Source organism: Zootoca vivipara, chromosome 4 (genome assembly GCF_965207765.1).
Source record: "Zootoca vivipara chromosome 4, rZooViv2.hap1.1, whole genome shotgun sequence".
In the NCBI taxonomy this organism is placed as follows: domain Eukaryota; kingdom Metazoa; phylum Chordata; class Lepidosauria; order Squamata; family Lacertidae; genus Zootoca; species Zootoca vivipara.
The window spans coordinates 52,649,075-52,674,202 of record NC_142587.1 but is presented as its reverse complement, the minus strand read 5'-3'; the positions used below and the strand labels follow the sequence as shown (position 1 = coordinate 52,674,202).

General features: G+C 40.8%; 1 protein-coding gene across 16 annotated transcripts in view; it reads right to left on the bottom strand.

The window, feature by feature from the left end:
* Nucleotides 1–25,128, bottom strand: part of SYNJ1 (synaptojanin 1) — a 56,495-nt gene that overhangs the window by 21,337 nt on the left and 10,030 nt on the right. For 11 of the 16 annotated variants that reach the window (XM_060273612.2, XM_060273614.2, XM_060273603.2 and 8 more), the window contains exons 3-16: nt 24,756–24,842; nt 23,690–23,957; nt 21,733–21,958; nt 20,294–20,377; nt 19,295–19,356; nt 18,745–18,841; nt 18,206–18,375; nt 17,219–17,300; nt 16,612–16,764; nt 13,409–13,574; nt 12,527–12,550; nt 8,871–9,062; nt 8,686–8,770; nt 7,527–7,667 (exon numbers count right to left, since the gene is read on the bottom strand). In XM_060273612.2, coding sequence (XP_060129595.2) covers nt 7,527–7,667; nt 8,686–8,770; nt 8,871–9,062; nt 12,527–12,550; nt 13,409–13,574; nt 16,612–16,764; nt 17,219–17,300; nt 18,206–18,375; nt 18,745–18,841; nt 19,295–19,356; nt 20,294–20,377; nt 21,733–21,958; nt 23,690–23,957; nt 24,756–24,842 — 1,837 coding nt within the window. Of the gene's footprint in view, nt 1–7,526; nt 7,668–8,685; nt 8,771–8,870; nt 9,063–12,526; nt 12,551–13,408; nt 13,575–16,611; nt 16,765–17,218; nt 17,301–18,205; nt 18,376–18,744; nt 18,842–19,294; nt 19,357–20,293; nt 20,378–21,732; nt 21,959–23,014; nt 23,958–24,755; nt 24,843–25,128 lie in introns of all 16 variants that reach the window. The other 5 variants (XM_060273604.2, XM_088667929.1, XM_088667930.1 and 2 more) reach the window with 3 other exon arrangements.

Below are 25,128 nucleotides of genomic sequence, written 5' to 3'. Positions count from 1 at the left end.
ATTTGCGCTTCTGAATCCAGGGGAGGATAGCCTGCCGTTCCTCTAGTAGGCTGTTTTGGCCGCTGTTCCGCCCCAGGGAGGTTTTGATCCTGTGTGGGGGTCGTCAGCCTGCTCTGTGTGCCGCTGCCCTGTCCCCAGACTGCCGCGGGCTCTGCCCCATTTGGAGCGACGGGCAGAGCGGTTCCTGCTCCCGCTGCAGCGGCGACATCTCTGAATCCAGCAGGGTCGAGGCGGCTGCCTCCCCGCAACGGGCATCCAGCGCAGGGTCTCCTGGCCTCATCCGTCGGTCTGGTGAGCTTACCGCTTCGGCGGCAACGGTTGCTTTCTGCCCCTCCCCCCTATCCCTCTGCATATCATATTGTATCTGGGCTCTGGTCCTCGTGGTTTCCTTCAGACGCAATATTCCTTATTGATTGGGGTCCCTCTGTTGTCGGAGGGTAGAGCATTGGTCTATAGGCTTGAGGGCACTGAGAGACCGCCGCCGCCATCTTGGTTAAGGGTTTTTGGGACTCACGTGGCCGGCGCCATCTTGAGTGGGACATTTTTGAGAAGACGGCAGGTTGCGGTCGCCATTTTGTGGGCAGCCTGAGAGACCGTCGCCGCCATCTTGGTTAAGGGTTTTTGGGACTCACGTGGCCGGCGCCATCTTGAGTGGGACATTTTTGAGAAGACGGCAGGTTGCAGTCGCCATTTTGTGGCCAGCCTGTTTCAAACAACAGCTTCTTATTCGACGCCATTTTGAGAGGGAATTTGGGGGGTCGCATTAACGAGGTCGCTACAGATTCCTAACTTCCTGTATGGTGGTCTCGGGTCGCTAATTCCTTAAAATTAAGGCCCGCATCTCCCTTAACAGGGGCGGTATTGGCGCGACGTTAACTCAAGCCAAGAGGGTTATATGTTTAAAGTAATATACTGATTTCTTATAGGCTTGCGAAGGTTCCTTTGTACTTGGCAGTTTGTCAGTATAAGGCCGGTTTTTCCCCAATAAATTGGCTGAGGATTAATTAATTTACCCTGGCATAACTTCATTGCTGTTCAACAATTTAATCGCTCTGCCAGATTTCATTGCTTTGCTGACGTACTTTTTTAGCCTGCTGTGAAGGCATTAAAGTAATTGGCGTGCTATCCCGTCCCGTGTTTTCCAAAGAGGAATTTTTACCCTGAGATAATAATTGGGCTGGAATTCAATTGGAGTGATTAAATATCGGGTAAACTGATTAATTTTGGACTGTGAATTTATCTGAGTGAATTACTTATGGACCTTAATTAATTGTCTGTGGATCTGCAACTGCTGGGAGTTCATCTGTACCGGTCCATTGTACTCTATTATTTGTGTGGTGCACGCTCACATTATAATTAAACTGTTTTAATTAATTATTTAATAGTTGGTTAATTTTCAGGATACGGAGTATTGCTTAGGTTCAGCTAGGACAATATTAACTAAATAATAAAGTTAACATAGATATATATATATTCGTGTGTGTATATATATATATATATATACATACATATATACGGACACACACACACACGCACACACCCATATACACGTATACACACGCACGCCCACACACGCACACACGCTCACACGCGTACGCATATACACATACACGCACATATACGCATATACACATATACACATATACACATACACGCACACGTTCACACACACACGCGCACTTATAGTTAATAAATAAATAGAAATAGGCTAGTGTACACTACCCTTAGCAATTTCCGATAATGGCTCCCAAGCGCGCTCAGGGTAAGGCCTCTTCCAAGAGCCCCGCGGCGCAGGATAGGACTGAGGCCCTGGTGCGTGTGGTCTCCACGCTTCAAAAAACCCAGCTGGATGTTTGCAAACAGCTTGCGGCCATTGCAAAATCGCTTGTTCCAACGGCTGCTGCCATACCGGAGGACTCTTGTGAGTCGCAGGAAGGGATTGCTGAGTCACAGGATTTCATCCTTGACACGGGTTTGACATACGGGTTTGACAGAAAGCGATTTGCCTTGTACCTCTGCTTCTCTATTTTCCAGCTCTAGCTCCGAGCGGGATAACAACGTGAGTCAAGCTCCGCGGACGTGGGGGCAGAAGGCGCGTGCTAATGCCTCCAACTCCCAGGAGCAGGGGACGGGGTCTCATCCCACAGGTTCTCCCAGCCAGTCAATTACAGGTCACCGGGCGGCCCAGGCTGGGCAAGCCTTGGTGCAACAGGGGACCAGGGATTCCGATACATCTGGGGATGAAGGTGCCTCCAGACCTGGAGGGGGTACTGAGGAGGAGCCTCGGATCGAGGAGGAGCGTCAAGGAGGAAAAGCCAAGAAGAAGACCAGCAAGCGCAAGAGGAGCAGGGACGACTCGGACTCTTCAGGTACGTCCTCCGACTCGGATGGGGACATCCCCATGGAATATTACTGGGGGATTGCGGAAGACCAGATTGGCCTTCCTCTATGGATACACAGGCGGAGATCGAGCGCCCATCGCAAGGGTTTTAAAGGCACACTAGAATGGAGGGATGGTGCCTTAGTGCCTGATTCTAAGTATTCTACCAATCTGGACACTGACATTATCCTGGGGCCACATTTATCCAATAGAAAAAGGGAGAAAATTCTGAACGGTGATTTCATTGACATTTTCACCCTTCTACCTCTGGCGCAAACATTGGGGAAAGGCGAAAAGAGGAGGGATTACGGGAGGCGCAGATTTAAGACCCCCCGCGCTGATCGTAATTTCGAAAATTGGCTGGAAGGTATCCACATTTGGGCGGCGGTTATCTCGGCTGCATACCCTAAGAGGGCTATGCACTTGTGGGCCTACGTAGCCGACGTCAGATTGGCAAATAAGATGGCAGGTGAGGTGGCCGCTTTAAATTACGACGAAGCCTTTCGTAGGAACGCGTCCCAGAATCCAAAGACTCGTTGGGATTTGCGCCATCAGCATTTTTGGAGCAACCACGTGGTCCCTTACGTGGAGAGGAAGCCGACGGATCCCCCTAAGGCAGGAAGGTTTGAGCCCAGGAGGGACCCACGCCGTAGGGTCTGCTGGGAATATAATAAGGGCATCTGTCAGCGGCCCAACTGCAAATATACGCATGAATGCGAAAAATGTTTGGGTCAGCACCCAGGGGTGTCATGTTTCAAAGGGAAGCAGTCCTTTCGGGGCGGTCGGGCCGGCGGGCACCAGGGCCCCAGACACACTACCGCCGCCCCCCAGGGAGCAAGCGGTAATAGGTTCCAATAGATCCCTTTCTCTGGCTTTCTCCCCTATAAAGCTCGGCCCCCTAAAAAATTTGTTGGATCTCTATCCTAATAGAAAAGCGGCTAACTACCTTTGGGAGGGGTTCTCCTCCGGTTTTCGTATCCCAGTGAAAAACCCACCCCTTTCTAACAACCCTCCCAATCAAAAATCCGTTAGAGAAAGACCCGACATAGCGAGTAAGAAAATTAACAAAGAAATTACAGCCGGTCGGGTGGCAGGTCCTTTTGCACTTCCACCTATACCTGAGCTCCATATCTCCCCATTAGGTATAGTCCCGAAAAAAGCACCAGGCGAATTTAGGCTCATTCACAATCTCTCCCATCCAAGAGGTAGATCCGTAAACGACAGCATACCTCAAGAGCTTTGCACAGTGAAATATGCTTCCTTTGACCAGGCGGTGAAGCTCGTAAGACAATTTGGTAGGGGCGCCTTGATGGCGAAGTGTGACATCGAATCAGCATTTCGCCTCCTACCTGTCCACCCAGAGGACTTCAGATGGCTGGGGTTCAGGTTCAATGGGGCATATTTCATTGACAAGGCAATGCCTATGGGTTGTTCCGTGGCTTGCTCCGCATTTGAGGCCTTCAGCACGTTCCTCGATTGGGCACTTCGTTTTAAAACTGGTATGTCGGGAGTCTCGCATTATTTGGACGACTTTCTCTTCGTGGCTAGGGCTAATAGTTCGGAATGTGCAGCCCTCATGCAGGCATTCTCGGCTCTTGCGCAGGAGCTGGGGGTGCCGCTAGCAGCGGAAAAAACTGAGGGTCCCGTCTCCCGTTTAACTTATCTGGGCATAGAATTGGACACCGTGGAGCAAACCTCGCGTTTGCCTGCCGATAAAATCAATTGCCTCAAGGAGACTATTACACAGCTCATCCCTTGTAAAAAACTCACTCTTAGACAAATTCAATCTCTACTGGGTCACCTGAATTTTGCGTGTAGGGTAATATCACCGGGCCGCCCCTTCTGCCTGCGATTAGCCAGACTCACGGCAGGTCTAACAAAACCGTTCCACAGGAAGCGACTTCCCCGTGGCGTAAAGGCTGACCTAGAGTCCTGGCTGACTTTCCTAAAGAATTATAACGGGGTGTCACTATGGCAGGACAACATGGTCCTGCATTCCGACTTCCAGGTACAGTCGGATGCGGCAGGTTCCTTGGGTTTCGGAGTCTACTTTAAAGGTAGATGGTGCGCTCAGCGCTGGCCAGCCAGCTGGCAGGGTACCGACATTACGCGCGACCTAACATTCTTAGAGTTCTTCCCTATAGTCGTAGCGGTGCATTTGTGGTCAGAGGAATTCAGGAATCGACGAGTCTGCTTCAGAACCGACAATCAAGCGGTGGTCAGCGTCCTAGCTCGCCAATCATCAAGATCTCCAAGGGTGTCATCTCTCTTGCGCCATTTTGTCCTACTGAGTCTGAAATTCAACATGCAATTTTCAGCCAAATTTGTACCAGGGCTTAAGAATAACATCGCAGATGCTTTGTCTCGCTTCCAGATGGACCGCTTCCGCTCGTTGGCGCCAGAGGCATGCAGGTGGCCGGAGCTGTTCCCGGAACATCTATGGAGCCTTGGGAGCGCGAAATTCTAAAGGGAGTATTCGCGTCGGTTGCCCCCTCCACCCTTAGCTCTTATAAGCGTGCTTGGTCGGAGTTCAATAAGTTCAGGCTGAAAGGAATCACGGATTCTGTCCCTGTACCGCCTTCCCAGGAAGAGGTCATGAGATACTTAGTACATTTGAGGAACCTGGATCGAGCTGCAAAGACCCTTCAAATTCACACCTCGGCCATAACGTTTTTCTCAAAATCTCTTTATTTTATAGACCCGTGCGATAGCTTCCACGTACGTAGGGCCATGGAGGGCTGGCGTCGGCTCCAGCCTCCAGCCAGTGATGTTAGGCGGCCTATCACGTTTGACATTTTGGTTCAAATACACAAACTTCTGAGGACCATTTGCTGGTCGAAATTTGAAGCGCGCTTATTTTCAGCAGCGTTTTCGATAGCCTACTTCGGTGCGCTCAGAGTAGGGGAGGTGGTCTGCGAGGACCACACAGATGGCATTACACGGGGCATTTTAGTAGGGGATGTGTCTCTGTCCGACGCCCAGGTTCTAGTACACATCCGACGGTCTAAGACTGACCAGAAAGGAAAAGGCGCTGTTATGCGCCTTCCGGCGACAGGGGCCGCTGGGCCGTGTCCGGTTAAGGATACCAGGAGGTTCCTTTACCTGCGCCCGGTCGGCCCGGGTCCTCTGCTTATTCATCTGGACAAGGCAAGGCTTACCCGCCATCAATTTACTAGGGTCCTGCGCAAGGCCATTGCCTATTGCGGGTATGACCCCAGCGAGTTTTCGGCCCACTCTTTCAGGATTGGCGCGGCTACGTCTGCCATGCACCTGGGCCTTTCAACCGAGAGAATTCAGGACTTGGGGAGGTGGAAATCAAACGCATACAAAAAGTACATTCGCACGTAGCATTGACAGGGTAGCCGCAGCTGATCCCCGGTGGTTATCCTTTTGTTTTTCAGGTGACCAGAGAGTGCGCATTTGGATAGCTGGGCACAGCATAGTCCATTGGGCCCGCAATAGGGCAATGGAGGTGGGCCTGGGGAACGGGCTGGGCCTCCCGGAAGCCGTGGAAGTGTCCTGGATCGCAAAGAGAGGCATGAGGTGGAACGAGTTGATGCCGATTATTGAAACCCGGGCTGCTTCGCTCGGCTACCCCGACTTGCTAGTGCTGCAGCTAGGGGAGAATGATCTAGCTTACCGGAATGCAGTGGACTTAAAATTGGAAATATTCCGTGACCTGAATACCCTATTGGATTCCGCCCCGGGGATGACGCTGCTTTGGTCCTCCCTGCTGGAGAGGCGCATTTGGGGCGATGGACGCTGCCCTATTGCTATGAACAGAACCAGGCGACGCCTGAATTCCTTCGTGATCCGCAGGGTGATATCCCTGAATGGCCGTGTTGCCTCGCACCCGAGTTTGAAACAGAGCGAAGCAGCCCTTTATCGCTATGACGGCGTGCATTTGTCGCCAATGGGGAATGATATATGGCTTGATGATATTATTTCAGAAATCCAAGAATGGTTAGAAGTTAGAGTTGGTAACTAGGTGAATAAGAGACTAGGACCACAGCCCCTGTAATAATGATAATGTTTAAAATAATTAATTAATTAACTTTGAATTGGGATGTAGGGTGGTATTCCTGTAAGCGGATTGGCGGCGAGCCAGGAGGGGCTCGAGTGGCGGTTAGGCGTTGGAAATTTACATAACAATTAGATGGAGGAGGGGCAAGTCACGTCATCAGCTGCCCTAATCTGGAGAAGTAATTCCGTTAAAGGATTCCGGGGGCGAGGCTTGGTCCTGAGCCTGGAGTTGCCTGGGCCGTAAGGCACGCCCCTTCGGTGGCCACAGGGGGAGCTCTAGTAGATTTACGTCGCGGGGCTCCTTGCTGTTGGTTAACTTCTCATAGACTTCAACACACGGGTTGGAGTCGGATATAGTCCGTTAGGTTCCAACGCCTAAGCCAATTCCGCTTTACATGGATTAATAAAGTTGTGGCCTTAACCACCCAATTAATTAAACCTTATTCCGGTGTCATGAGTCTTTATTCCGGGGAAGGAGGGCATATTGCCACACAATGCATAATTCTTATTTTTCAGACAGGAAGTTGGTGAACTGGCATGGAAACAAATGAGCATGATTCAATAGTCATGCAATGTACTATCAAGGGATCTGGCACTGAAGCCTTCTGCCATTTTACCATGGCAATCTGGCAAGTTTAGACTTCTGCAACTGCAAAGACTAACCAGGGAGAAGCAAGTTCCTACTTCAGCTTCAAACCCTTATGCTTCAATTAATTCCTGCCAGGATCTTTTGCAACGCAATGGAACCGAAATGGCAAAGGGCATCTGTAACACCAACCATTGTTTATTAGGGTTTTCAGATCATAGTCAGTGCTTCTCCTGTCACTAGGCAAAGGTCTTCTGTTATTTTAAAAGCAGATATTAGACATGAACAAATCTATTCTCAAAGAAACATTTGCTTTTGACTATTATTATTATTATTACTACTACTACTACTACTACTAATAATGTCTATACCGTTTTATATTTTAAAGAAAATATAGTTTCCTATGTTCCTAAGTCAGACTGTTGGTCCGTCTAGCCTAATACTGTCTGCAGAGACTGGCAACAGTTCTACAAGGTTAACATCACTTATTTCACTTTAAATGACCTGAAATATGTTTCAGCATGCCAATTTACTGACCTGATAAATGGTGCATGTTGAGGTCTGATGAATACAAAAAGGCAAACACCCACCAACTGTTCTGAAGCCAGCAGAACATATTTGCAATCCCTGGAGATGGTCTTTTGCAATTCAGCAGCCCATAATTTTTGATTTGTTGTACTGCCAGTGTGAGGGGAAAAAAAGTTTTTACAGCATGCAAGTGCTCACAAACTTTGCCAAAGAGAACAAAGAGACTGCTCTTGTATTTGTGCTACAATGAATACCAGATAATGTAAAAACAAAAACAAAAAATAAAAACTATATAGCAAGGGCAACTTGCAAGAACATTTTATCCAAATTGGAAATGAAACTGAGATTCAGCAGAGGGGAAGACTTGAAGATTTTTTTTTTAAAAAATGCTGTTCTCATTTCCTGTTGAGCAATAGAAGGAACAGGAACACACATGGAAACCTCCCACACTCAAGCTAGAATCAAATTGTAACACTAATTCCTTGGATAGTTCAGTTGGTGGAGCATGAGATTCAGTTGGTAGAGCAGGGTTGTGGGTTTGAGCCCCATGCACTGGGCAACAGATTCCTGCATTGTAGGGAGATGGGACTAGATGACCCACACGGTCCCTTCTAACTATGATTCTAAATCTATCAGACTTGCACTGGAAAATGCTCACTCATGCCTCTGCAGCCTTATAGTACAGTAGGAATAAATATATAGCTGCCTTTTAAAAATACTAAAAAAATTAAAAAGGAGGGCTGCGTAGTTGATGCCTGGTTCAGAAAATAACCTTTTCTCATTTGACTTACTACCGTACTTTGGAGCCTGCACAAACCAATGTAGGGCTGCAATTCATAAGAAAGCATTCATAATGCTAAGTTCAACATTGCTTTTCTTAATAGTATTCTGTCTCTTCCCCTCCCCAGGCCCCATCCCCACTTGCTATACTGCAAAATGTTATGTGATGCTATTGCAGTTTAAAAACTAGCTTGTGGTAAGTTGCATAGGGGCTGCCAGTAGCAAAAAAGATTAAAGCCTTGCTAGACACCCAGACAAATCTTGCGTTCAAGCTTTGATGATTAGGTTTTGAAGTGTTTAGTATTGCAGTAAGCTTTCACATAAATTTTGAAAGTTTGACAAAATCTAATTAACTTGTTTGTGTGGTTTCCATAGCAGTGACACTTACCTTGCACTCACAATATTTCCTGCATTTAGCTCTACCATTTCTTCAAATCCTATAGCAAAGATGTCAATCGGCTTAGTCCTTCGATCTGAATTAACATATGAGGTTTAGGTAATTACTTCAGGAGAACAAAAATCAGAATGGTTAAAAATACAACCAAAACTGATTAACATGGTAAGGACTCTCACCTTGGAATTCACTGATGCCAGCTACCTTTGGTGCATCTAAAAGCCAGTCAGTGAGAGTCTGGTTTCGAAAGGCAATGCTTCGAAATTGCTTTCCACCATTGACGTTCCATGTTCCAACACAAATGCGAATTTTTTGGGGTTTTGAATACTTATAAAAATTCTCACACATGCTCTTCAGTATTTTTGCTGATGCTACAAAAAGAATAGTAAGACTGATTTGCTTACACAGAAGTCAGCAAGTGACAGACTAGATTGTAAGCTTTACATTTTAAAAAGTTTCTGATCAAGATAGCAATTTATTGAAAAGACATGCACTGCTCAGTTGACATAGTTCCATTTGTTTTAAAATGATAGTTTTATCCAAGATTAAGTTTTTTGTATTTTGTGTATATATATGTTGTAATGTTTTACTGTAAATTGTTCTGTGATCTTCAGATGAAGGGCAGTATCTAAATTTAATGAATAATAAGTAATATGTTCTCCAAAACATTTAAAATTGGAATCTTTTTTATCTTTCATTTAGTTCTGTATAACAATAATCAATTCCCAACATACTTTGCTCCATGTCTGAATTATTATTTGAATAGATGGGATCAAATGGAGTAAATTGTTTTTAACAGCAAGTTTTCAAGTTACCGTAAGTTATCCATTGTATGTAATTAAACAGCCTATTAATCCAACTGTAATTATCTTAGGTTAAAATTCGTTGCATGTGTACTGTACTTCAAACATGCACTTCATCATTTATCAAAGCAATGTTATTGGGACAGTTCTCCTCCCCCTTTCTTGAGGTGCAAATTGTGCCTTAACTCTTAAGGGTTTGTTTCAAGTATATATTATATGAACCAAGCCTTCTAACAAACTGTAGAACACTAATGAGGAAACAGGTGACAGCAGGGCTCTTTTAGCTAAAAAATTATCAAATAGCTACTCTCTCTAGATTAATCCGTCCAAGTTACATTGGTAGAAACTACTATTGGTTGAATCCAGAGGAAAGCATGCATAGCTAGGCTGGTAAAATATGACTTTCCTTTCCCCTCCTCACCCCAAGTTTTTCCAACCCCCTGTGAAGGTGCTCCCAAGAGTGCTTGCTAAATGGGGAGGAGTTCCCATGAATGGATGATGCCTCCACCTGATATTCTAATATTCTGCCCCTTTCCCCTCATTCCTCTGCACCACAATCCACACCATTCAGCAGACGCCCTCCAGGGGAGACAGCTTCCTAGTTCCTTGTGCCGGCTTTTCTCTGGATCAAACCCCAAATGTTTTCTCCATCTGCAGCCCACAACCCAGAATGAAGCTAAACTTCATAAATCAAGAAGCCAAAGCAAATCAGGAAAAAATACCAATAGAAGAAGCATGAACACTGGCTAGATAGTTAACTCTGAATGCAGTAAGCAGGATCTTTGGGTTTTCTATTATGTCTACAAGTTTATCCCTTTTCTAATACAGAAAAACACATCAAATCATTTCAGTGCTTTAATATCAACAAGAATGGTCATAGAAATAAAGCTAGCATATAAGTAAAGAGGATACTGTATTGTGAATAAGTTCTTGCACTGAACTGCTTATCAGAGAGACTTCAGCTGTTAAAATTTGACAGTGTTTTAGGGATTGTTGTTGTGTAGTCGTGTCTGACTCTTCGTGACCCCATGGACCAGGCAGTATTTTTAATATAGCATGTAAAACTACCATGGTGTATTTTACTGAACATAATTTAACGGAATATGAAACAACCAGATCCCTTTTAAGGCATTTGTTGGCTGTACAATATAGTTATTCTATTAGTAGGATGAATATGCATAAGTGTCTTTCAGTCAATTGGCCATAGTTTATTGTATTTGAAATGCATTTGCATAAGGAAAATTCCACCCCTACAATTTTTTCTTTAAAATGTTGTCTTGGTCAATAGCACTCAAGTTGTAATGGAAAAATAGGGCATTTCAGAGTTTCAAATATTATGCCAACTTGTTCAATTTTAAGATTTACTAGTGATCTTGTGGCCCTATGAGAAAGTTAGAAAGACCAACCATATGCCTGAGTGCAATAGCTCAAGGAATCTTTTGAATACTGGCAACTCCATTTTTTCATGGGTTAAATACACACCACAGAAGTTACTTTTCAAAAATTAATACCCACAATAATGTATTTTTTATTTATTTCATCAAATCTATGTACCACTGACTGCAATGGGAAAAAAACTCAAAGCGGTTTACAAAACGAATAAAGCAATAAAATTATCAATGTAAAGTTAAAACCAGTGACTCAAAACAGACATTCAAGGCCAGCCTATGATTTGTTAAGTATCTGTGTAATACTGAGAGTTTTTCAATGCATAACTGATTATAGTCTAACCTGCAGATGACATGGCACTCCAGATGATGTTGAGACTCCAACTCCCATCAGATCAAGCTGGAATTGCCAGTGGTTAGGGCTGATAGGACTTTTAGTCCAACAATATCTAGAACACCACAGGTTAGCCCCCCCCTTCTATTACATTAGATCATGGTGGCTGGTGGGTTAAAAATACTGTAATGTAAAGAAGCAAACTTCTAGACATCAATCTGTGCTGCCTCCACGCCTCTCAAGGGGGTGCGGGGAATAATTTGCCCAAGGCATCTGCAGAGCATGCCTCTCATCTTTACTGATTTCAGACATGCTGGCAGGGAAGATGTATGGGGAAGGACCATAGTTTTATGATAGGCATATTCTTTGCATGCAAAAGGTCCCCGGTTCAATCGCCAGCATCTCCAGTTAGGAATGGTGTCCTGGCTCACGCCCTCAGGAAACCCCAAAAGTTTTTTTCTAAAGAATTCTGAACACAACTTCTGCATCAGTATGGGAGGTAGGTTACAAAGCTCAAAAGGCAGCTTGGCAAAAATTAGAATACATGGCTAGGCAGAAAGCAAAGACATCCCAATGCCACTTCCACTCTATTTTTAAAGTAGTGGGACCTGTCACTCATACAGTTCCCATCCCAGGCCAACATTTCTACTGTTCATGCCTGTGCTGACAAACCACACCTGGTCAAGTGTGTCCTTCACCCACCTCCCATGCCCTCAACCAGAATCTTTGGATTTGTGTTGGAAAGCAACATATAAAGGAACATGCAAGGGACTTGTCTTCACTTGCAAGCAAACATTTCTCAATGTCATGCAACCCAATATTTTAAAGCTACTTTCTGAGTTGTGAAAGGTCCCCAGTTCAAGCCTCAGCATCTGCATGTAGAGCTGGGAAATACTCCTGTCCAAATATCTAAGATGCCACTGCCAATCAGTAAAGACAATATGGAGCTATAGATCACCCAATGATTTAACTCGGGTGGAATCTGCACCCATGTTTAGGGGTAGGCATACCCCTGTGTCCCCCCAGAAAAAGCACTGTGTAGGACCACATGAAAACAGAAGGAGGACCCTAGTCTCTTTCTTGCTCCTCAAGGCTTGCAGGGAGGTCTGACCTGCCAGCAAACCACTCCATGAGTACATAAGATGAAGAAGTGGCCTGCTGCTTTTCATTTGAAGTGGCTTGTAGTGCATCTCACTGCCAACCAAATACATAAAACAGGTTCTCTGGGATGCATGTATTTCAGAATGAGAAAAAAAAATAGAGAAATTTAGCATGATAAAATTTCATCCCAAATGGGTGCTATACTATACCTGATTGCAATGATTGCTCTGAAACTATGGATGCATTTGGAGAAAAGAAAAGAAATTAGTTGAGGTGTTATATGTTAACCAACCAACAGTTTAAGTTTCCAGGACACTTTAGGCACCCTTTTATGTGTCAACTTTGAAAAGGTAGATCACGTTGCTGCAGAATTCCACCACTCACTTTTAAACATCTAGACACTATGAAGCAGTTCCTAACTTTAGCTTCTCATGTATTATTCCATTACTTTACAATGGTTTTGTAATGCCACATGCCCCTGAAAAGAACTGCAAAATTTCGTTTACTCAACTTTGCAAGTACCATTGAGACTCCTAAAACAGATTATCTAGATGCTCAAGCCTTAAAGTATAAGCATTTATTGTTATACGTGTCTTAAGATATTTAACAATGAATGAATAAAGTAATGCATATTATCTAATAAATCTGATTAGGAAAGTATTCATTCCTTTTTCCTACCAGATTCTTCAGTAGTAATCCAAAATTGTTAGTTTAAAAAGAGCAGACTATTTATAAACAGATTGCTATTAAGATGACATTAATAATAGTTTTACTTGAACACAGAATGTATCAGGATGGATCCAAAAACCACAAGAAGAAAAAAAATGGATGCTAGTGATGGCCCACAAGTGCTAGCAGAAAAAATTGTGCAGTGATGGAACAAGGAGGCTCTAAAGCAGTTCTCACCCTTCTGCAAGAGCCTGCACAAAGGGAAGAAAGTCTTTGCATTTAGGTGCTGTTTTCTTACACAATGCAGCAGCACAAGGTGTAAAACAACTCCTCTGCAAATCCAGAAGGGCAGCTTTGGATCCAACCACAGCTTTATTAGTACTAATTGTTGCCATATAAATTAAGAACCTAGAAACACATACCACGTAAACTGCCGGTGGTTAAGAGAGCCCGTGCTTTGTCTGCTAAATCACTATTTAGGGTATTTCCCAACAACAAAACGTCAATAGCTTCCTGCTTTGAGCTATCAAAAAAATTATTTTGAATTGTTCTGGTCACTGAACGTGCACCATCCTTCAGCTTTCCAGCCTGTTAGGGAGGAATATGTATAAATATTTTATCAAATTACTTACAGAACACTGGCAAATAGCATACAGTTTTAGGCTGTAATTTACTAATAACAAGCTGGTATTAAACCCATTTCATTTCTGCTTATGCTGCAGTATAATTTCTTTTTTTTTGCAGGATGAGAATATAAACACAACCCAAGGAATTTTGCAGAGAATGGGAGGCGGACAGAAGTCACACAGAGCAGCCATGCAATACTTTGCCTTTACCCAAAATAGTGAGGTGTGTACAAGCACTGGACACACACAAGGTATGTATATATTGCATGCAAAGAAACTTTAGAAATGTGCTTTAAAAATATCCAGTCCTTTTAAATGCTATGTTTTTACAGGAATTGTCACTTCCGGTATACATATGGAATGAGTAACAATCAAAGCACACATTGAGTGGCAATATACAGAGCTTTATTGACACATTAATGTGTATGGAAATACTATACACAAATCAATATGCTATGATAATATGTACATTATATTATATGCATGTGTACTGGTACATATCCATATGCACAAAATAAAAATATACTGGCTGAATAAATTGAAACCATTGTTTCAACTCTGTAGGCAGCTGTAGGTAGCACACAGCCCCTTCCAACATTTTGTTTGAATTAGTGTGGTGAAAACCTTCAAAATCCTAGTTTTTGTTTTCAAAATGTTCTAGCCCTCATGGCAGAACACCTACTGCATTGAGTTCAAAATATCTACCAGATGTTTTCAAATATATCAGTCAAATGACTATGCAAATTATGATCTTCCAGTCTAACATATTTTCAATAGGAACCTCAGTGACTAAATTATTTGCTACTGCATTAAGTTCTGTCAACACAAGCTCCTTCCCATGCATTTCTATCTACCCAATCATTATGTTTTAGAAATCAGGCTAGCTATCCTGTATGCCCAAAAATCTACTTTTGGCTGCTGTCTATTTTGCTGCTGATTTATATATTACAAGTTCTGCATGTATATTTCAAAACTGAAGACTTCCAGCTCATGGGGACTGCTGCCTGCAATGAGTGGGATTTGGGCTTGGGTTTTTCAAACAGTCCGTCATGCCAAAGGACTTTTGCCACTGAAAGGAAAATTCAAAACCAGTTTGTGATATGGCATGGGGATATGTTCAGTGTCAAATACTCTACTAAGCATGACAAGCCCTTAATCCTGCTGGAACTAGTTCTTTAGTTCACAGGCAGTATTTTTAAAAGAAAACCCGCACATATAATAAACAATTAACTCTATTAAAAATGTCATTAGGTTCAGTATAGGAGAATCTAGTCATTAAAACCAAATCTTTAGCATTTTGAACCTTCAATAATTTGGGTCGCGATACATATTTAAACACTGACGAATGTTCAACATTTAGCAGTATTCGGGAATTACACTCACCAATTACATATCAGGTAAATAATTGAAATGAACCAAAAGGAAAGCAAAAGAAAAGTTAGTTAAGATGTTAAATAGTAACATAGTACTTAAAATTTGAAATAATCACTGTTAAACACACATTTCAGTTTCAGTTGTAGTTTGAAAAGGTGAATACAATTAAGATTAAACTGCAGAGGTTTCATCCAGTTGAATCACTGCATGCACATAACTTTTGTGTGTGCAGTGGAACTTCCCTTCCCACTCTTACTCTTGCACTGCTCCCAAATCTGCTCTGGATAGTTGGGGGGGGGAACGAAACAGTTCTGGGAATTGCATGGTGAAGAGAGGGAAGGGAAGCTCTGCTGCACTTGCAGATTCAGTCTATGGACACAATGAGTTACAGTAGTTGGAAACAACCCATAAGAAACACCATTCCCACATGCAAAAGTACTAACAGACAAAAACCAGCAATGAAAATCTTGTAAAACCTGCTGTTTAACACTTGTGCCCTGGAAAGATACAATTCTCCAAGGCCACAAGCAAAATACATAGAAAACCGTAGCTAAGAATACGGTATCAAATTCTGTTGTGTGATATAACACACAACCTAGGGCTGAGTGATATCTAGTTTTCAACATCGTGATATGCCACCAGCTAAATATCACAATATATGGATATATCACAATGTCTGAAATAAGGATGGAACTATGTAGAAGCGAACAGTAGGGCTTGCTGATATCTGGTTTTCAATCTTGTGATATATCACCAGCTAAACATGGTGATATAGCAATATATCACGATGTCTGAAATAAGGATGGAGGTCTGTAGAGCCATTGGCTGGCTTCACGGGTTTTCCGGCATTGTGATATTTGCCGGTGCCTGCTCTTGTGATTTGCTGCCTCCTGCATGAGGCAGGGGAGAGGCAAGCTGGTTGAGTTAACAGGGGCTGAAGGAAATGAAAGAATTGGCTGGCTTCACGGTTTTTCCCACGTGGTGATTTTTGCATAGCGCGTGCATACACACCAATCATGATTCACGATATATTGCCAGGTCAAAAATTACGGAACTTATATCACAATACAGACTTCAAACCGGTTTTGGACGATATATCGATATATCACCCAACCCTAATACACACACTACCCAACTAAAGGCAACATGCATGGAACTCTAGGTTTATGTGAGTATTGCCAACTACCAGCTACTGGTGCCTGTGTCAGCATCACTTTTGCTTTTTGTATCAGCAGAAGATTTTTTGGCATTTGAACTTGAATGAAATAACTCTAAAATAATATCAGGACTAATAAGTTACTGTGGGGTGCAGGGTAATAGCTTCATCTACAAAACCTAGGAATAAACCTTAATTTTGGCTCAGACATTTTAGATGACCTTTGGATAAATGAGTAAAGTTAAATAAAGCACTGCAGGGAATGAAGAGAGTGAAGTTTTTAGTTGAAACATGCAGATTCAAGGCTAGTAGATAAAAACAGAGCCCGCTTCAACATTCAGTAGAAAACAGTGAGAAATAATGGAAAATCCATACCCATACACTTAAAAAAATGAAAAATAACAGTTGTATACAATTTGGCCCTTGAGAATTACAATATTCAAATTTTACTACTAAAAACATTACTTACCTTTGCTTTTCCTTCAAGAGCTCCAGTTCCAGCATATATTTTACTGACTGAGTCACCATTAACAGACCACATGGACCGAAAAACTTCCTGGAATCGAGTAACCAATTGAGGCTTTTCAGCTAAACCTAAAACTTCTAGCTGTTTTGTCAGCATCTGCAAAAATGTGGAAGGCAAAACCAAAGGTAAATACAAATCTGTATAAAAACATTTTATTTTTGAAAGCTTTCATTTGGTTTGGTTTCCCCTTTTATCTGGTTAAGAAACTATAAATTATACAATTTAAATTGATATAAAGCTATCAGTTGACAAGGCACTTTACAGAATAATATGAGAAATAATTATGATTGTATCAAACACTGCTGTTTTGCTTGTGCAACCAACTTCCTCTTGTGCAATAAAAAATTCCCCTACTCTTGCCAGCAGCCCCATGTGTATTCTCAAAATCTGTTGCAGAGGGTTGGGGGACCTTCTGAAGCAGATTTTGAGGACATGTAGGGAAAGAAGAGGAATAATAAGCCCCATAGTGTGAGAAGAACACAGATCAGGCAACACCTGAACAGTATGTGAACTTTTCAAATGTCAACATTAAAACACTTTATATTCTTACCTCTAAGCCAACAAATGCCTGCACAGAATTTGTTCTATCCAGACAATCCAAGCAGTTTGTTCTTATAGTACCACTTTGAGTTCTGTGCCAAGTATACAACAAAGATACAATTTTAAAATTACACACAACACACAAAACTTTACACCAAGGTACTAAACAGAAGTATGATCATTAGCCAAATACCTATCAACACAAGTTCTTCTCAATTTTACCCACTAGGTTTTTGTAGTTAAAAAAAGAAAGAAAAAGCCATGCCATGGGACATTCAGATGTATTTGTTTATTTTAATAAATAAATATTATTGAATAATGTTCTACTTTTTTAAGGAATGATATTTTGAAAAAACAACAATGATTAAATGAATTCATAAGAACTCAACTTAAAGGCCAAAAAAACACGTCAGATTTCACTCCAAGTCACCCATTGCAATCAATGCATTTTAGAAACAGCACAGTGCCAAAAGACTGTAATTTCCATTACCCCTCTTTCAACTGGCTCTATGAAAATTCAAAATAAATACAAAATAATTCTGGCTTGGTAGTAAAAAATGTAGCTTTTGCTCTTTGCATGAAGCTATGGCTTTATGAAAATATACCAGACCATTCCTAAAGCTCAGCGCTTTGGTTTTAAGGCTAGGGTGATCACATGCACCCCTCCCCCCATATGAATAGCTCTTTTACTTGGTTTTAACACTGGTTTAACATTACTGCACTAAGATTAACCACGTATGAATCAGAACTTTCTTCAAACCTTGGTTAAATTTGGTGCAGATGCCACACCAAGCTGATTAAAGCAAACAAGTAAAGGGAGGACAGAATTTTCATTGTGGAAGTTAGATATGCAGTGCTCCAGCTGCAGCATTTTCAGTCATTTTCCTCATAAATAAGTAGTCTCAACTTTTTTATTAAAAAAAGTAGCTCCCCCTTTCTGACTCTTCTTTCATTTCCAAAAGTGGTAAACCAGATAACAGAAGATAAGTATCCAAACCTTTGAACTTCGTTTCCATCGAAGTAAAAAAATCCACACTCTAAGAATTTCTGGATCTGTGGTTTAAGAACACCATGTAGTTTTTCTGCCTTTCCACCCTTGACCATTTGATGATAGTCAAAGTTCACCATTTTGATGTCCTCAGCATGTTCAGAAGCTTTCAAATGGCTCTGAGGAAGTTGGTGGAAGAAAGGAGAAACATATTAGCAACAAATGGAAAATAGATGTCATGGAACAAGATTTTGGTAGTAGCAAAAAATATGATACTGCCAATTAGTTTTAACTGCAAAATGTTTATCTATTCTGTTATTGCAATATTTGTAATATGTTAATTTCTAGACAGAGCTATGCTTGAAGAAAATTACATCTGAAGTAGTCCTTAATCAGCTTTTGATTTACAAAATCACATTCTTTTTATTAAAAGTCAAATAACACAACATTAATGAAATTACTGTACTTATATACTGAAACTGAGATAATGATTTGCCATTTATGAGACAAGATTTTCCTTTACTAAATAGGTCTAGATCATCTTTTACCTGAAAGGCTTTGCTGAGCATATGCTCCCCTTCTTTTGAGCCAAGAAGATTCACAATTATTTGCTTGCCATATAGATTTTTAAGGGTATGAAAGTGCCTGCAAGGTGGGGGGAAATCTATTATTATTGGATCTAGTAAGTAGCTAGCATCTTTAAATCAGTGAATGAAATACACACATCATATTTAACCACTTATATTGAAAAGGCAAAAGAGCAGCTAAAAGGATGAATGAAATTATGAAAATCAGCCACATAAGAAAACCCAGAACCAGTGTAAGAATTATGACAACTTACATACAATGTAGAATTCACTCCTAACACAGATGAAGCCCACTCAACAGAAAATGGAAATATGGCTTTTGTTCATAAGAATCTCATTTTAAACCTTACATTTGTTACTTTAGTTTAGCAATGCACATGCTAACCTTTAGTTACTGGTATTATTTCATCCAGTTCCCAGTGGGTCACTCATGCATTTAAGAACTTCGTGGAAATATTGCCTACTAGAGCACTCAATATGAATAGCTCCTGCTAGAAGGAAGGAATTTTACCTGTCAAACGCTGGTGCATTTGCTTCAAATCCTCTTGACATTCTGACACGATGAGATCCAACCTGAGACAGAAGAATGTTCAAGTTAAAATTTTTTTTGCATACATTATTGTTCCAGAAACCTTTTGGGTGTAATCAAATCTTATTAATAAAGCACTCAAATTATTACATTATAATACAATAATTTTTAAAGACACAAGACCATAGCACGTCTGAATCTATTTTTTTTACTTTCCTCACTTCTATTATAACACAGGAGTACCTCGGTTTTTTAACATCTCCGTTGACAAACATTTCAGAACTCGAACGACGTAAACCCAGAAGTAAATGCTTTGGTTTTCAAATGTGCCTCGGAAGATGAACCGGAAACGTGGCTTCCGTATTGAGTTTTCCATATTGAGATTTCTGTTTTGAGATTCGAAGGTTTCAGAACTTGAATGGTCTTCCGGAACGGATTATGTTCGAAAACTGAGGTACCACTGTACTTACAATCCAATCCTACCACCACCCTGTGCTCCAAACGTTAATAGCTGGGGGGGTTAGGATGGTAAGCATCTGTCTTCCTGCTGGCCTTCAACAGTGGGCCCTGCAACTAAAGTGCCATGGATCTTGAGATCCCTCAGCTGTGCAGCACCCCCCACTCCAAGAAACTGTCCTCCCAACACACCCTGCCCCTCCCAGGGTTTCAGGTGCGGTGGTGGATCAACTGCTCCCAGTCAGGGTTTTGGATTGCTCTGTCGGGTACATTTCCAATCAATCAAAATAAAGAAAATTATATAATTCTAAGAGCCGACAGTTTAAGGTCACTTGAGCCACTTTCACTCCTGCCTGACCAAACAGTTGCAATTTAAACAATGTTTTCCTACTATGTCCTACATGACACTGAATTGTATATATAACATGTTCTCCTTAAATTACTGGGCTTTGATTCTTGAAAAAGGTGGTAGAAGACTTCAACTAATAGGCGGAAATGCAATTTGAAAAAATATAGTCCTCCTACTTGTAAGCCAGGTTGCTCCCAAAATAATGGAACAGATCCACGGATTTGTATAAAGGATGACACACATTCATCTAGAAATATCACCTGTTGGAGAAATAATACTTACTTTATTAGTTGTCTTAAGCAATTAGTTACCTATGCAGAAACTTTGTTCAAATTATTCCATGCCATTTGCCCACACATTAAAACTTATTCTGACCCAATATCATCTAAGGCCAAAAAAAAAATTGAAATTTTTTTTGAAAGTTTTGCACCAAAGTTGCACCAATACACATTGATTTTAATGAAAAAAATCAGATCATTTTCTAGCTACATAATCTATGTATTAATCCATATTAAACAGGCAACTGTGGAAATAATATATTGTGATAAATGATGGCTTGCAGTATACAGATTGACACCAGACAATTAGTGTAATACTTACTTTGTTTTGTTGGATCTCAGCTGACAGCAGAATATTTTATATTTTATGCTCTTCTTTATGTTATGTTTTGATTTTATGAAACCCCTGTTATACATTGCTTCAAAATGTTTAAATGTGAAACAATTAATACATTTGTAAATATATAAAAGCTGAGGCTACTGAACAGACTTTTGGGTTGCGGTGTTATCTAGGGTTTTTTGTTGGCACAGGGAGTGTTGTTGCTGATTTTTGTGTATTTTGATTTTTTTGTATATCTTTATTTTACTTTACTGTATTATGATTTAATAATCACAACAATAATACAACAACAATTGTATGATTTGGTTGTATCCTTTTGGATGGTTTATTGCTTATGACTACTTTTGTTATGTTTGTAATTATGTATTTTTTCATGCTGTAAGCCACCTTGAGCATGGTTTTAACTTTGGAAAGGTGGCATACAAATAACATTATATATATGTATGTATGTATGTATGTATGTATGTATAAATAATGTATATTTACTAAACCATGGCTTAGTGAATGCAGCTGAAAAAAGACTAGGGAAGAGCAAAGCAGCCACCACCATGTCCCTGAGAACCTGTACAGCCAGGCATCCATGCTAAACCATTGCTTGGCTTAGCATGTAATGGAAAATGTGCTGATGTCTACTATTAAGATTGGAAGGATGAGATACGCACATCTGTCTCAACAATGGTGTTTTAATTTTAACAAAGGGGTAGGTCTGAATTGTGGAAACAGTCCTCATTTTCACCAATTGAGCATTACCATTCCAGAACGTGGTTATGATAAAAGAAGTGTAACCTGTCTACCACAAATGTAGGTTTGGTAGCCAATGTGTTCAAGACTATTATATACAAAATAACTGGAGTTGGCAGCAGGTAGAAATCATTAGGATAGCCTTACGTTCTAACTATTTAAACTAGATGTCACACCCTGTACCAAGCAATGCCTATCCCCTATTTGTATATCCTAGTGAGAATAATACAAAGCAGCAATAGTTCACAGGACATACCTGTTCAGTTTCAACAAAATTTGCCACATGACCATCATCATTTGTTCCTCTAACATTAAATCTGGTCCCAGCTCGTTCACAGCTTAACCGTGAAATGATGCAAGCCTTTGCTTGCTTGTGAGCTGCATAAATTGTTCTGATCTCCACTCCTCCACACATGAGACGCAACAACCATTCATCACAGTTTACTCCATAATGTTTAAGATGAAGGTGCAGTGATTGATTCCTATTGAAGAAGTGATTCAGATTAACATTAGCTGGAGGAATTTCAATATAAAATATGAAGCACTGAAGAATAAAATATCATTGTAAACATAATGGCATGCATATATAAGCAAGTATGCTTAAGTGGAACAGAGAGCCATTTTAAACCATATTATGTGAGTCTTCTGTAATGACTTTCAAAGCAATAAACATAGTTCAGGAAAGATTAAGGGAAAAGGTAAAAACAAACATTCAGCAAATTACATTTCAGAAAGTCCAGTTTCACTAGGCTGGCTAACCTGCACATTCTAGTAGCAAAATGGCAGCATAAAGAGACAGCATAAATTAGAATTTCTCACAGTGCAAGCTTCCAGTTTCAGAGAAGATACTGGTTATTGAACTACAGAGTGTTTTTTGGGGTGGGGTTAGTGTAAATCAAGTAAATCTGAAACCATCAGGTACATTTCACATGTGTAAAGTTACCTCCAGCTGAAAAAGGATTTCCCCCTCAATGCCTGTGTCTGACAGTTTCACGTGTGGATGGTACAGAAACTAAATGTCACAGCCCTGGGCAACAATCCACACCCATCTCAGATAAATATGCTGATCCAGATATTGAACAGAGTTCCTGATGTTGGACAGGTTACCAAGAGACCACAGCATTCCCAAAGCAGTACTAAACTCCAGTTCAGAATGCGTCTTTTGGGGAGGGGATCCTTTTAAAAGTGTCTGGGACACTCCAAAAGTAGACAAAGGGCCCACTGGTGTTTCTCTATAGAAGCATTCCCGGTACTCAAATTATCAGGTGATCACAGTTCAAATAAAAGTAGATTTTTTTTGGTGGGGTCAGCAAACCCCACTTTTAAGCACAATCTCGCCTATCTTTGCCAGCTTAGATAGATCTAGTGTCATTAGTATATTAGAAGCAGCTTGAACAGCTAGAGATGATTCACTGATGTAAGTAAACAGCTTCTTGGGGCTCTGCATGTTTCATGAATGTATCATGCAAGTACAATAAATTTGCATTCTGTGCAGAACGCTGAATATTGAAAATGTTTCAGCTACAAAGGCTACTTACTTTGTATTCTGGTAATTCTCATCACAGGAAGAAACATGGAGTCAAGCAGGACTAGAATGTTACTTGGGTTTAAAAATTGGAGGAGTTATCATTGCATCCATTCCTTTGCTTTCTTTATCTTTTCCTTGGGAACTTGCTTTCTAAAAGTACTGAAATTCTTATCCTTTATAATTAATTTAATCAAATCTCAAAGTCTGTCCTGCTAAACTTGCACATAATTCGCTAAATATACACAACCTTGCATAATAAACAGGGCATCTAATAGTTTACACTATTATAACACCAATGACCATTATATAAAGAGAGACAGAATTCTGTGTATATCTGAACAAGCACAAAACAAATATTTTAAAGTTAGTAGTATCTGTGACTGTAATAATTTGAACTAAATGCTAATACTGGATTTTCACTTCTCATTTTAACACTTGTAAAGTATTTCCCAGAACAGCTAAGCATGAGTTTGCAAAATGGTTCATTCTGTGTATGTACTGTCTTTGTGTGTGATTTGACCATATTAATACCTATAAAAACATTAAAAACCATTTTATATGAAGAAGTACTATTTCAAAAAGGTAGAACTGCAAGCAGTATTTCAACACGTGCAATGACAAGAAATTCAACAACTCAAAATACAAAGGCACACTGTATCAGACTTCCTAAAACTTATCAACTCACCAGAAGAACCTGTTATCAGTGCTTTGTTCTTGCATGCTACGGTGGGCATTAAGACTAAGATCTAAACTGACCCCAGAAGAAGACCATGCAAAATAAAAGTTTCCTGAATTCAAAACTTTGCGCACTTCAGAGATGCGTTCTTCATCAGATGGGTCAATTCGTAATGATATTAAATCAGTGGAAGTAACACGAAAAACTTCAGATTCTTGGATTTTTCCTACAGACATACATCCTGTGACAAGAACTAGATAATGTAACAATGTGTCTCCTGTAAGAAACAAATGGAAATGAACAATCAGCGTGTTTTAAACTTTTGCAAGGCACACTTTTGCATTTCCCTGTTTTAACTATTAAACTTTTACAGAGAGGTAACTGCATAATTCTAAAGTTTACTTTTGCACATAAGACTTTTCAGAAATTGATTTTGCATGAACAGTAGTTTTTAAATAAGTGCTGGGCTGCAACCATGCCAACTTTTAGGATGAGCATGCTTATTGTTTTGTTTTATAATTACTGATAGGGTATGTGTAAACTGAAATGTTAGAAACCTCGATTCCAATGGCATATTTTAAATTTCTCAGAAAAAGTGAACTTCATATCTTAAGGAAAAATATACCACCATGCCTCATATGCTTGAAAGGAATGCTACAGAAGAGACAATGTAATTTACTACAAGCCCAACAATTATTTAATGGCCAAAGGATCATGTATGCCATCAGAATTTTCAGCTTCTGGTCCCCAAGGGAATCCAATCCTCTCTTCACGTTACATATGCAATGTTATACACATCTAATTGCCTTTGAGATACCAAAGTTTTGAAAATGATTTGCTGTTCGGTGTTGGAGAACAGGAGAGGCTATTTAGAAAACTCAGCAAGCATCACCAAGGGAAAAAAAGGGGGGGGGAGGAATTCCCACTCCACATACAAAATTAATCATCAATTTATCTGGAGTGTGGTGATCACATACCAACAATTGTACCGGCATCAAGATGGCATGAGCAATCTTTTAACTATTACTGTTTTCATATGAAAAGAAAGGCGACTCCCAAAATGAGATTTACTCACCAAGATTTAATCTCAAAACACCTAGCAGTCCATATGCATCCATCACCTTGGAGTACATGTTCTTGATTGCCTCTTTCTCTGCAGATGCTGTTTATAAAATGTGAAGGATTTGAATTATAGCAAAATAACTATACTTATGAATGACTCTTCCACTTCATATTTTTACAGTCATACCTCGACATCCGAAGGCTTCGACTTCCGAAGATTTTGACTTCCGAAGTCGAAGCCTCCGGAAGTCCTCCCGGCGCCTGCGTTCTGCGCCTGCGCAGAAGCATGAAATACAGCATGCGCTGTAGCGGTGCTTCGTCAACTGAAAACCTCGACTTACAAAGACGACCGCGGAACGGATCGTCTTCGCAAGTCAAGGTACCAC